The sequence below is a fragment of the Chiloscyllium plagiosum genome, unplaced genomic scaffold, assembly GCF_037043375.1.
Source record: "Chiloscyllium plagiosum isolate Xiang-an unplaced genomic scaffold, Cpla_swu_hap1 HiC_scaffold_17, whole genome shotgun sequence".
In the NCBI taxonomy this organism is placed as follows: domain Eukaryota; kingdom Metazoa; phylum Chordata; class Chondrichthyes; order Orectolobiformes; family Hemiscylliidae; genus Chiloscyllium; species Chiloscyllium plagiosum.
This window is the reverse complement of record NW_028270155.1, coordinates 54,730,953-54,745,367: the sequence shown is the minus strand read 5'-3', so window position 1 is coordinate 54,745,367 and position 14,415 is coordinate 54,730,953. Positions and strand designations below refer to the sequence as shown.

At 39.5% G+C, this 14,415-nt stretch overlaps 1 protein-coding gene across 1 annotated transcript in view; it reads left to right on the top strand.

Annotated features, from left to right (window-relative positions):
- The window catches only part of LOC122558738 (dynein axonemal heavy chain 5-like), a 269,744-nt gene extending 259,497 nt beyond the window's left edge, over positions 1–10,247 (top strand). Inside the window, exons 79-81 of the mRNA XM_087996146.1 lie at positions 205–357; positions 3,698–3,932; positions 9,892–10,247. Coding sequence (XP_087852272.1) covers positions 205–357; positions 3,698–3,932; positions 9,892–10,043 — 540 coding nt within the window. The 3' untranslated portion in view covers positions 10,044–10,247. The remainder of the gene's footprint in view (positions 1–204; positions 358–3,697; positions 3,933–9,891) is intronic.
- Positions 10,248–14,415: the final 4,168 nt, after the last annotated feature.

Below are 14,415 nucleotides of genomic sequence, written 5' to 3'. Positions count from 1 at the left end.
CATATCTTAATGTCTTCTTACCGTCCAAAGTGACATTGGAACAAAATATGTTTTGCAAAAAGGAAATCTTTGATACAATTATCTATTGTGCAATATCTTGAGCAATATATGCAGATTCTAATTAGAAAACATTTGTAAGTACTGTATTGAATCTGTGTTCAGTGTATAATGGTATTATAATTTCCTCCTTTTAATTTTACAAAGGCATCTTGGGCTTCAAGTACTTTGGGATTCTGGTTCACTGAGTTACTAGAAAGGAACCATCAATTCCACTCTTGGATTTTTGAAGGGAGGCCAAACTGTTTCTGGATGACAGGTTTCTTCAATCCTCAAGGATTCCTTACAGCTATGAGACAGGTCAGTCAATAGTGCATCACTTTCATCCAGTTAATCTTAATGCAGATTATTATGAGCCAAATTGTCAAATGTACACCAAGAATTTAGGGCGAAGCCTCTGTTTACTAAATCTCTCTTTTGCAAGGGCGATGGATGAGGGATTTGAATTTCTCTACACGTATTTTCCCCTGATGGAGTCTCTCAAAGTGTCCTGAAGTTCTTTGATTTAATCATTTTTTAGAAGTAAAATCACAATTGAATTATAAAGTAGTTATAGCATCAAAGGAGGCCACTTACTCCTTCCAGTTCATGCTAGATTTCTGTAAGACGTTTGAGCTTGTCTTATTTTCTTACTTTTCCTTATAGCTGTGAAAAGTATTTCCCTTCAGGCACTTATGCAATTTCCTTTTGAAACAAAGCTCCTCTATTTGTTCTTTACAATAGGCAGAGTGATGATTTGTACTCAACTAGCCCATGCTTGTAAAACCTGAAATATAATGTCAAATATTAGATGTGATTCCATGATTGGACGTGGTATAAACCTGGCCAATAATCCTAATGTGATTTATTTATGCTTGCTGGAGGCTCCACTGCCTGGGGAAGAGGGTGCCTGTGCATGAACCACCCTGTCCACCAGGACCACCAGATCCTTGTCCACAAAGCAGGGCACCATGTCCTAGGCAAATATCAGGAATTGTGGAAGGCTGCTATGGACTGATAGTGTTTGCATGGGTACACCATGGGCCTTTAAAGATGGCACAGGTGCAAGTGATGCTGTTTGTATAACAGATATCCTCTGAGTGGCATGTTGTTCCAGGAATGGCGTATAGTAAGATGGATTAGAACAGAGTATGGGGAATGCCTTAGGGATGGGGTAGCTAGTTAATGAGACACACTTGCTGAGATACAGTGATAAATTTTGCTCAGCCTTGTGGTGAGAATCTTTCCTATAAACTTGATGCAACTTGCACTTAGTCATAAAAGGTAAGATTCACCCCCATGTCTTTTGTTTAGGTAACACTGAAGATTTCAGCTACCTAGTAACTGATTTATTTTATGTTCAAAACATAAAATATCTTCATCATTCTTGATCCTGCATAAGGATACAGTTGTTTGATCATCAAAGCATTCCATCTTAACTGACCTGGTTACAAAAGAACAAGGTCAGGAAGAAAGTGCTGAGTTTTTTTTTAATGATTTGTAAAATTTAACTTAAATCTTGTTGTGTTCTTATGAAGGAGTTTCAGCATCTTCCAGTGCTAAAGTAACTTTGCCTTCAAGCAGTACTGCTTCAAACTTTCAGTAATGCTACCTTGAACAAATACTTAATTAGTGTGGTCCTGAAACTATATTAATTTGTCCACCAAAGCAGAACGCCTCCGAATGATTAAAGCCAAATGCTGAGGATGCTGTAAACCGAAACAGAAGCAGGAAATATTGGGAATATTCATCAGATCTGGCAGTGTATCTGGGGTCAAAAGGAGAATTCATGTTTTTGAGTTGAACATGAGTCTTCAGAAACATTTGACCAGAAACATGAACCCTGTTCCTCTCCCCACATATGCTACCAGAGCAAGTGACACAATAGACATTGGAGACCTGAAATATAGCCAAAAATACTCTGAAAACATTGAGCACATTTTTTTAGTATCAGTGCGGAATTAACATTTTAGACTGGTGACCCACTGTCAGAACTGTACGTAGAAATGTAACAGGTTTTAAGCAAGACAAAGAAATGGGTTTTGCATGGGTGGTGGGGTAACAGGTAGAGTGGCGATGAGGTCAAAGGTGGAAAGAACAAAACCAACGCCAGTGGTACCTTGGAAAATATCTGTGAAGTACTCTGAGTTCTAAAAATGGGGCATGAAACTGAAATGGTAAACATGTTTTTCTCTCCAAAGATGTTGGCAGATCTTCTGCGAATTTCCAACATCTTTGTATTTTTCTAAACCATCTATCAGTTATAAAATGTCAAATCCATTCAGTGTGGCTTGAGTCATAAAGGACATCATAGTAATTTTGCTGACGTGTGTTGATATCTGGATCAATTTGACCCACAGTAATGAAGGTCCTAAATTTCCTTTGTTGGAGCAACATATTAATAAATATTCCTATCCCAACAGTTTCTTGAGTGAAGGCATCAAACTGATTGATCATTTTATTTGAAATAGCCATGTAGTGCTGAACCTGAGACTAGTCTTTACGTACTGAGAAGCTTTTGGTTCCAGGGATACACATTGCAAATATACACTGCCAAACCAAACAACTATGTTTTCAATCTTTTCCTCTCTGTAGAAGCATAACTGAATTCCAGTTAATGGCCACCATCTGAATACAATTAAATAATTAATATACAATTAACACTGATGACAATTTCAATTTCATCGCTAATGTATTTCTCTTTCTGTGCAATTTTTTAATACAAAAGTCCCATAAGAAACGATTTTGGGATATATCACCCCAATAACATAGAGGCATACAGCATGGAAACCCCTTGGTCTAACTCATCTGCACTGACCAGACAGCCCAATCTGACCTCGTCCCATTTGCCAGCATTTGGCCCATATTCCTCTAAACCCTTTCTATTCATATACCCATTCAGATGTAATCATATCAGTTGTACCACTTCCACTCGCAGCTAATTCCATCCACCCTCTGCATGAAAAAGTTAGCCCTTAGGGTCTTTTTAAATCTTTTCCCTCTCACCTTAAGATTTTGCCCTCTAGTCTTGGACTCCCCCACCCTAGAAAAAAGACCTTGGCTATTCACCCTATCCATACCCCTCATGAATTTATAAACCCATATAAGGTCACCCCCTCAGCCTCCGATGCTCCAGGGAAAAAAGCCCCAGTCTATTTAAATTCTACCTATAGTTCAAACCTTATCGTTCTTCATTAAATAATTTGTATAACTCAGAGAGGGCATCTTGCTCACTGCTGTAACAAATTGAACTATGTAAACTGCTTTGTTTCAGAGTGAGGGTGCATTTGAGGTAGAAATTAAGACAACAATTTGAGAAGGTTTTATTATGCATGTGACCAGTTAATCTTGATATTATGTGAAGGAGATTTTGCATTTTTCAGTGCTGACCTTCTTTACTTCAAAGGTAAGTCACCCCGGAAGATTAAAGTACAACATTAGACTTCCTTACAATGTCAAGCAAAAAGGCAAAGGTCTCTAAGGAGACCCTGAACATTGCAAGTCAAGTTGAACAGATTCACAGCTTTACTTGACATTTTATGATGAGAAGAATTAGCAAGGAAATCTTACAGGAATTGTGGCTATTTAACATCAATATGCACTTAGTTACCTTCCCTGTGCATTCTGCATTAAAATTAGTTTTTCTTTTAACTAATAACAGGAAGTTACTCGGCTTCATAAGGGTTGGGCTCTGGACAGTGTGATGCTTCACAGTGATGTCACTAGATCATCAAAGGAAGATGTTATGCAGCCTCCTTCTGAGGGGGTCTTTGTCTATGGTTTGTATTTAGAAGGTGCTGGATGGGATCGACGTAACAACAGACTGACAGAATCAAAGCCAAAAGTTCTGTTTGAAATTCTGCCTGTTATTCATATGTCTGCTATCAACCACCACAGTAAGTCAGAAATGTTGCTCACGCATTGAAATATATTGCACTTACAATTTGTCTTATAGCATCAGCAATTGGATCTTAACGTAATTCATCCAATATCCACAGCAAGTATGCTATTTAAATTCATATATCTAGAAACTCCTGTCAGTGATGCCTTGTTCCTATGATGTTGAAGTCTCCAGAGATTGAAATCTTCCAATTCACTTGAACTTCCACTTTTATGCTTTTAGTCTCACTGCAAAAATCTTTGAAAATGTTTTGTCTTGTTGAATGAATTGTAACTGTGTTTTAATGGGTTTCTGCAGTTTACCTTATGTAATGTTAGTTTCACAGTTGAAAGAGCAGTGAGTAATGAGTTTCTCTATCACTGAGCACAGTGGCTCAGTCACAGCACCAGGGTGCCAGGTTCGGTCCAGCCTTGGGCAACTGTCTGTGTGGAGTTTGCACGTTCTCCCTGTGTCTGCGTGGGTTTCCTCTGGGTGCTCTGGCTTCCTCCCACAGTCTAAAGATGATGTGCAGGTCAAGTGAATTGGCTGTGCTAAATTGCCCACGTTGCTAGGTCCATTAGTCAGAGGGAAATGGGTCTGGGTGGGTTACCCTTCGGAGGGTCGGTGTGGACTTGTTAGGCCTAAGGGCCTGTTTCCACACTGTAGAGAATCTAAACTATAAAATCTCTGCCTGTATATTTCACAATCTCAAAACACTATCATTTTTGTTTTACACCATCTTGTAAGGAGTCATCCAAAAATAATGGAACGATTGCAAGAAGAGTGAATAGAAGAATGAATAATCAGCATGGATTTTAAAATTTTGCTTAATCAATCTTATTGAATTGTGAGGAGGCAACTAAGAGAATAAACTATAATATTGCAGTAAATGGAATTTATCTAGATATTTAAAAGCCTTTGATAATGTGCCAAATACGAGGCTAATCAATAATGCCAAAGAATATGGAATCAGGAGATAAGTGACTGGATAAATTGTTAGCTAGCTTCAAGGAAGAAAACAATGAGTAACAGCAAAGGGTGGATATTCTGAGTGGCAGAAATGATGTCCCATAAGGATCTATGCTGACAGCACCACTGTTCAGAGTTTACAATAAACGATTCAATTTCTAAATTCTAGATTACACCAAATCATGAGGGTTGGTGGGAGGCTGGCGAGAGAGGTGGGGGAGTAGTTGCAGGGGTTGTGGTAGTCAGCGCTACAAATTAAAGGACAGTAATAAGCTTGCAGAGTGGAAAACCATTTATAAAATAGATAATGTGAAATTATATGTTTTGATAGAAAGAATAGGGAAGTTATTTATTATGTGGAAGGTTCAAATTAGGTGATTGGAGGAACAAAGGGTACTTGGAGTACAAATAAAGGGGATCCTCAGAAACACCAGGTATTATCTCTAGAAAGATAGGATTGAAAGGACAGAAAGTTATGCTAAACCTGTCCCAAACCTTGCTTCGACCATACTTAGAGAATACTGCATGTGATTCTCATCACTATTTTATTAAAAGAATGAAAATGCACTGGAGATAGTGTGAGAAGATCTGTAAGGGTGATAGCAACAATGGGTGAAAATACAGAATGGGAAACACTCACAGGCTGGATCTCTTTTTTTCTTGCAAAAAGAAGACTGAGGTCTTAATATTCTGAAAGGTTTTAATATAGTAAATACAGAAAGAGTGTTTGCTCTAGTGAGGAAGAAGCCTAGACCATCATCATAAGAGAGTCACCAAGTTTAGAAGAAACTTATTTACCCAAAGAGTGGTGAGTATGGGCAATTTGCCACCATAAGGTGTGATTAAAGCAAATATTTACAAGGAAGCTAAGTAAGTATATAAAGGAGAAGGGAACAGACAGTTGTTATGATAGATTTGTATGAGAACAGGTGGAAAATGTGAGAGAAGCAGAAATACTGATATGGTCTGGTTGGACCAAATTGACTTTCTGTGTCATATATCCGATGTTAGGTTGCAGTATGTCAAAATATTGAAAAATAATTTCATCTTTGGATCGTGTAATTCACTAACATGGTGAATGTGTCCATAAGATTTGGTTGAATCACTGTTTATCATGCCCTAATGGCCATTTTTCTCGATTGGGCTAGAGAGTGATAATGGGCTATTTGACCCTGGGGTTTTCAGAGAGGTCCAGCATCCACGCTTGCACCTTCAGCAAGGGTCACTCAAATGCAATCTGGAGAACAAGCCCTTCTGTTTATATTAAGTTAAACTCTTCAACTGAAGACCTGTGGATGCTGTTGGTAGTGGGAACTACTTACGTTGTTCATTTCATAGCAATTACTGAGCTTCACAGAACACTATAATCTTCAGATTCAATTGAAATGCAAAGAAGTAAAACAATTTTGTTTCAAGAGCAAAGTCTAGAGAAAATAGGGCTGTGTTTTCAAGCACAGGAGAATATTGAGAGGAGATTTGATAGAGTGGGGTGAAGCAACTCATCTTTCGCGACACTTAAGTCTGAAATGTTGGAAGTAGTTTGTGATTGAACAGAACACCAAACAATGAAAAAAATGGTTGCTATGATGTGACAGTGGTGCTCATGGCCCAGAATGGCTGCTGAAGGTGATCACGACTGTTGAAATTTTGAGAGGTGTGCTTTGACCAAACAAAGAACTAATTTCACCCTCGAATGGGATCCCTGGATCCCAAAGAGATCCCTAGAAGTTGTGACAATGGATTTGATGGACCTTGGCCCCAGTAACAATTGGAGTGAGCAGTATTTTCATAGTCAGGGATCTCTTTGACTTCACACACGCCATTCCCAAAAGTGACCAAAACTGTAGTCAGACTGATAGCATGTGATTGGTCTGTTTGGGCTCCTGAGCAAGGGCTTGTCCACTCTGACTGCTTTTCTTTTCTTTTTTTTCTCTTCTTGTGTTTTTTCTCGCATCCTTTACTTATCTCTTGTCCTGAGCACAGATGACATCGGCAGCAGTGAGGAATACTGTGGTGTGGCCTCAAGTGGGTCCAGCACAGACCTCGCTGCCATGGTGAATGAACCAGTTGTTAGTTTTCCAGGGTGAGCATGGGACCTGACATTGGAATTGGTGCCTGCTACATAGTTGGAGGCAATGTTGGTGAGATACTCCCAGCAGCAAAAGATGGTGCCTGATGATTGGCGACTTCATCATTGGTTGGGTCCTCACAAAGCAATAGCAGAGAAGAACCTGCCCAGGGGCAAGAGATGGTGCCTGTAGTTGGGCAACTACAACGTTGGTTGGGTCTGGTGTAGATGGCAGTGAGACGGTGGAGGAGGGATTGTGTTGCAGGCGTCGTTGATGATGAGCTGGCTCAGGGCTGATAAACTCTCTTTAAGCAAATTCTTTTTTTTAAACTTATTCTTATAACTGTTCAAAATGGTGTTGGATCGCAGCAACCGTGGAAAGACTTCACTGTATTTTACTATTTTTCTTACTGTAAAATACACGTGACAATAAAATCATCCATTCAAATCATTTCAATCATTCAACCATTCAGTTGGCACAACTTTGACAGTAAGATCCTACAAGAACAGAGGTCTATGAGCCATACCATTCCTTCACATCTGGAGGGTAATCAACAATGCAAATAATTCACTTGTACCCTTCACGACCAGCTGCTTATCTTTCCTCCTGAGAGTAAACATAAGAGGCCTGAGTATCTTCTGGAGCTAGTTTATAGTTTCCTATACTCATCCATAGGCTATTTTCAATGATTTCTCTTCTTTAGGTAAGATCCAATCCTTCCTCTGGTCACCTCCTTGGGCTCACCACACTTTCAGATGGGGATGGTCCTTCAGTGAATGAATAGCTGAACATCACAAGAAGCTAAGCCAGGCATGTGAGATAGTATCTGAGGGGACTGAGAGAATCGTGGTGAAGAAAATCATTGACTGATCACAAGGCTGACAGGACTGGCTTTCCGGTTGGCGCAAAAGTATTCCTCCATAATGGAAATTCAGGGGTTGTAATGAGATACAGGATGTCCATAGCTGTGAACATCATAGAGTCATCATGTGATTTGACACAGATGGCCACATTTATGTATTTGGACTGAAAGCTGAAGAACAGCTTCAGAAAATGGCTCGGGGTGGGGGGATTTGCTGAAGGCAAGCAGTCTTATGGATTTGGAGGGAAGCAACTTACTCAACACTATTGCAGAATCTGCAGTGTCATAGCAAGTTGGCTTGAGTGAAGTAGGGTCTGGTAATATTGAGGATTCCTGAGTGACTTGTGCACTGTATCAAGGGAGTGCATCCTTTGTGGAGAGGCCTGCTCCTGTCCTGAGAAAGGGTGCAAGGATAATCTGCCAGGAGATGGAAACAAGTGCCACTGACCATATGACCTCTGGAGAGTTGACTGACCTAACTCCAATATAGGCGATCCATCACAGAGCCTGGATCTCTTGGAAGGTATCAATACAGAAGCTGAAAAGGTCCTCTTGAGCAAGTGCTGGATATCACTCAACCCTTATCATTTGCCCAGATGAGTGATTCAAGAAGAGAATGCTGCCACTGATAGGGATCTGAACATTTTAGCCACCGTGGTGCATTTGAACCTGCCAATTAATCAACTGCTAAGCAAAAGGTCACTGTGTGCTATGTTTCGTTACTGATAAAACAGATCTCAATAGGTAAGTGTATAACAGAACTTCCAGTACCTGGTGTTGATGGCAAGGAAGGAATTAGGGTAGAGGAGCTTGAGTAGTCGCGTTGGGACCTCCAGAAGCAGTGGCATTGTATAGGGATAGCACCACACAGGGAAGGGAAAAGTCAACAGGATCCTCTCGGGAGGAATAGGGTGTCTTTGGGTGAGGCAGGGTGAAAGGCAGCTTCATGGAGAGAAGGATATACAGACAAAAGATTTCCTCAATCAGATGTAAATCAGAGATATAACTCTATATAGATATCTGGTTTTGCCTGTTATATCCTTTAGCTCCCTCCATGTTTATAATGACCCAATGCCAGTGGGAATAAGGGAACCCCTGTTTCATTATCTTTGGGTGCTTTCTAGATATTTAAATCACCTCCTCAGGATTGTGTATGTTTCAGTAAGATCACCTCTCAGTTCTATAAACATCGATAAATACAAGCCCAGCCTGTTGAACCTTCCCTCAATAAATTCCCTCACCCCCATCCCTGGTGTCAGTTGACTGAACCTCTGTGAACTATCTCTAAATGATTTACATACTTTCTTCAATAAGAAAACCAAAACAGTGCACAGTACTTCAGATGTGGCCTCACCAACACTCTATACAATTGTAGCAAAACAATCTTACTTTTAAATGTCATTCCTCTGGTATGTATGTGAAGCTATGAATAAATTCCAGTGCCTTATTACCATATCGACATCCATCAGTATTGGCACTCTCCTGGACCATATTTTTCTCTTAGATGCTGATGATCAAACTAAGCTCTTTACAGACACCACAGAGTCTATCCATTGATCACTGAAGGTGTCCAATGGTTATGAAAGCTAGTGCAGCATTGTCTACAAAGGGCCACTCTGAGGATTGGCACATATTTGTCTTGGATCTGAGGCAGGCAAGACTGAATGGTTTTCTATAGGTTCTGGTAAACACCCTTTGTAGATAAACTGAAGGGATAGACAGCCACAAAGAGAAGAATATATTGTATTGGTGAAGAATGCATTCAATGTTGGTCCCAGAATTTAATTCTGTTTTGACTTACCATTGGTGTCAAAGCATTCATGTGATGGCTGGTCAAAACTGACATTACATGTTTTCATGTAAAGAGATCACAGTTAGATTTGGCAGGCAGCCAATTATATCCAACAGCTTAAATAGACTACCTCTGCTCTCTGGCAGAATATCTCGGTGTGATTGATAAAATGGTTCTCCCCAGCAGCTTTTATTGGCTTGATTCAAACCTGTATATTTCTTATATATACCTTTATAACACTCTGTAACTTCTGTGATTTTGTTTTTGTCTTTTTGTTTTACAGGTTCTAAAGATACTTTGGTGTATTCCTGTCCAATTTATAAAAAGCCTGTGAGAACTGATCTGAACTATATTGCTGCTGTTGACTTAAGAACAAACCGACCTCCTGATCACTGGGTACTAAGAGGTGTTGCATTACTCTGTGATGTGAAATAAGTTGCACAGGTCAATTTGATGTATTAAACTTATGTAATGTAATCGTGGCAATGGAACAATTGCAGCAAATTGAGCAAGAACACTGTTACCTGAAATTATTGCTGACGTATGGCAACTGTAGTGAAATATTGCTGATAAAAGATATATTTTATCAAAGTTTATTACCTTATACTCACCAGGACAATCCACAAGAATATGGTGCTGGAAAAGCACAGCAGGTCAGGTCGCATCCAAGGAGCCGGAGAATTGACTTTTCGGGCACAAGGCCTTCATTAGGAATGATGTTTGAGGTCATTCCTGATGAAGGGCTTATGCCCAAAACATAAATTCTCCTGCTGCTTGGATGCTGCCTGACCTGCTGTGCTTTTCCAGCACCACACTCTCGATTCTGATGTCCAGCATCTGCAGTCTTCACTTTCTGCTAATCCATAAGAATACCAATGTGAAGGTGAACATCACTTTATACTGCATGAGAAAACAGTGCTAGTTTGTTGGCAAGTGGACTCTGATACAGGCTTGCCATTGAAAATGAAAATATCTTTTTTCAGCAATACTCAAGTTGTACTACCAAATGACTGACTATACACTTGCTGACTATGACAATGAATTGTCATTCTATCCCCATGTAATGATGTGACTAGTTTGGCAATTAGTGAAAGCTATTGGTTAAACACACACAAATTTGGTTTTGCCTATTTTAAACAATTAATCATAATTGTCATGAAGTCTGGCAAAGAAATGGTTAATCTTAAGCATTAATGATCATGCGTTTTACACACATATCTGGCTCTGCGCATGTATTCTGGTTCCACATGTTGAAGGACTCAAGTGCCCAAAGTTACTCATTGAGAGAAATTTTGATGATAATTGAAAAGAAGCAGCTGAACATTGGGCATTATTTTTGAACTTCCTGAAGAAGGGCTTATGCCCGAAACGTCGATTCTCCTGCTCCTTGGATGCTGCCTGACTTGCTGCGCTTTTCCAGCAACACATTTTCAGCTCTGATCTCCAGCATCTGCAGACCTCACTCTCTCCTCATTATTTTTGAACAGCTGGGTTGACTCCAAAGACCTTTCAAAATAACAGATAGCGCTTGCATGTAGAAGTCTCTCACGCCCATTTCCAGTTGTTACAATTTTCACCTGTTTGGGGCGGGGTGGAGCAAGATCGCACAGATATGAAGCATGATTTTGCTGAGCCATTTTAAAATATTGTTGACTTTAAACTAATTTTGTTTCTGCTCTTCTAAGCCTCAAACCACATTGAGAGTTTCAAATTTGTAGAGGAAACATAATAGCTCTTAAAAGACAGGTAAGGTATGTTTAAATATCTGAAGTTATTTAAACCCCAGCTTTTTAAAAGCAAAAAAAACTAGGCTACAACTGTTGACTGGAGTGTAAAAAGGTACACAATGCTGGTGTACATGATTGACAGGCCATCCAGAATAGCTTAGGAGAAACCATTACCATTTATTCCTGCAATTTAAATAGATTTGGGTGTTGACATTTCCCAAGAGCTAGTATTATAGCTGAGTCCATTCAGAATGCACAGGAGTTGAGTTTACATTTGATTGACAATTTAAAGAAGCTATTATAAAGTTACGTACCTTTGATATAATTACTGAATCAAAGTTTGTTGAAGTGTTCCTGAATAAAAGTTTGTTTATTTTTATAAGAGATTGACCACTGAGGGGGACCTAAAGTCTTTAGGTTTCATTAATGAGAGTTTTTTTTTTGCTGTGTCAATTGTGAATTTGAGAGAGCTCTATTAGATTGTTATAAGTTTAAATATTTTTAACTCCACTTGGTTCCTAAAGTCTGTCTAATTTATATGCTGGATGAGGAATCATAAGGGTGACATAGAGAATTTGAAGTGTGATGAGGGGTACAGCGAGCATGAGGGGGCATGGAAAGGAAGGAAAAGGGTGTAACATGACATGGACAGGACTTGGGAATGAGTAAAGCTGAGGGCTATCAGCATTTTGTAAAGCCGAGTGAAAGTCTCAGTCTGAGGTGGGCCTTCTAATCAGCCCACATCGACAATTGCCTGATTCTATAGCTGCCTCTAAACTGCCTCCAGAGAAGGCAGCCACAACACATTCCCTTTCTAGCTGGAGCAAACATTGTGATGGAACCCTCTATATCCAAGCAAAATTGGAAAATGTTCTAATCTGAGCTACTGTTCCAGCAGCAAAACATTGGATTCTGTTTATGTGTTATTCTGCTGTGAGTTAGTAACAATGAATCCTGAGAACTGTGTGGTATGGTAGGTTTGAACATCATTCATTCACCTGAAGGAGAGTGGTTTCAAACAATCACAAGAACCATGTAAGCAATTGGTGAGAAGAGTGCTCCGGCCATTCAGAGGTGATGAGTTAACCAATCAACATCTTTTTCCCTGTATGGATATGTTATTGTGATTATTGAAATTTAGTATTCTTGTTTTTGTCCTGTTAGGCAATATCTGACTTCTGTGCTAAGTAAAGTGGTATAAAATGGATAGCTATTTCGTGTCTATTTGATGAGAATTGTTATCAGGGTCAATGTACAGGTGTGCTGATTAGTAATTTACTAAAACTGTAAGAAACAAATTACATTGAGACATAAAATGTGTTTACTGGAGATAGTAAAAAGGAAGATGTGATTCAAAATGAGGGTGCCTATTTTCACGGTTTCTTCATGTCCATTGTTTTGCACTGTGAGTCATGTGGTGATGAAGCATGAAAGTGTTACTGTCCTTGAATGGTGCTTTCATACTTTGGTTTGTCTTCCAAAATCTTAGGCAATCATGTAATAAATTTTATAAGCTTACATAATTTGTGTTCCTTAATTGTGCCTGAGTCATTTCATCAACATCATTAACTAGTTACTACATGAGTCCAAGAATAATTTTATTTAAAATCTCTCACTTAGAAATTTATACACACATTTTGGAAAATCAGTGCTGGATTCTGTAGATCATTTCAAAAGGTTTCAGTGCCACGATGTGTTTTAAACTGTAATGGCGAACAACCCTTCACTATTACGTTTGTAGATGAATATTTTAATAATAAGTTGCTTTAATGTATATAGGCAACTGTAAATCTACATGATGCTTCAGCACACTTTGTGGGTGCACTTCTTTACTCTTATTTGGAAAAGGCAAAGCATTATAAGGGATAGTCAACTTGGCTTTGTGTGGGGGAGGTCTTGTGTCATAAATTTGCGTTTTTGTGTAAGTGGCAAAGATGATTGAGGGTAGGGGAGTGGATGTTGTCTACATGGACTTTACTAAAGCATTTGGCAAGCTAGGCTGGTTCAGAAGATTAAGTCACATTGAATCCATGGTGAGTTGGTAAGTTGGATACAAACTTGGCTTGGTCATAGAAGACAGAGGGTAATTATGGAGGTGTGTTTATCTGACTGGAGGTCTGTGAATATTCTGCTTAGGATCAGTGCTGGGACCTCTGTTTGTAAGATATAAATGATTTGGATGAAAATATAGGTGGTCTGATTAGTAAGTTTGCAGATACAATAATATTGGTGGAGCTGTAGATAGTGAGGAAGGCTATCAAAAGATACAGCAGAATGTAGATCAGTTGGAAAGTTGGGCAGAGAAATGGCAGATGGAATTTAATCTGGAAAAGTGTATGGTGATGCATGTCAGGGGGTTACATGCAAGAGGAAAGTATACAGTAACTGACAGGATCCTGAGGGGCATTAATATACAATGGGATCTAGAGTGCAAGTCCATATGAAAATATAAAAAAAAATCTTTTATCCATTATAAAATGAAATGAAAATAGAAGACTTGTTGGTGTACAGCATGATGCTAACCTCGTAGCTGCACTATGTTCCAGCAGCATATGTGACAAGCACACTGGTTGCCCTTCTAACAATTGGCCATATCTGGACATCTAAGGGACATAATCCTCAGTCAGGGGGATCCAGCACAACAAGACAATGGCATCTTCAAATATCATCCTAGGGGCTTGGGTACGGTCATTTGTCTACTCAGACTAGTCAGGGTCCTCTTCTCATAGGCACTGTGGGACGAATTTCAGGCACCACACCACCTATCTTGGTTCTTTCTGCCCTATTGTGGACTGTTTCCTTGTGCAATGAGAAAAAAAGGGAGGGATTCAGTGAGATGAAATTGAATGACACAGCTGTAAGAGCTGGTGCAGGAGGTGGAAAGGTGTCCAAGTGAGTAGGTAATGCAAAGCCATGCAGGGTGGGTGCTGTGAGGAAAGATGTTGCATGGGCTTTTCTTATTGGAGTGGAGAAGAATTGGGCTAGCATCAGATGAGATGGATTCCATAGGGACATGGTAGATTGTTAATGAGGCATGTTTGGGATGATAGTGCAGCAAATCTTGCTTGGCCTCATGGAAA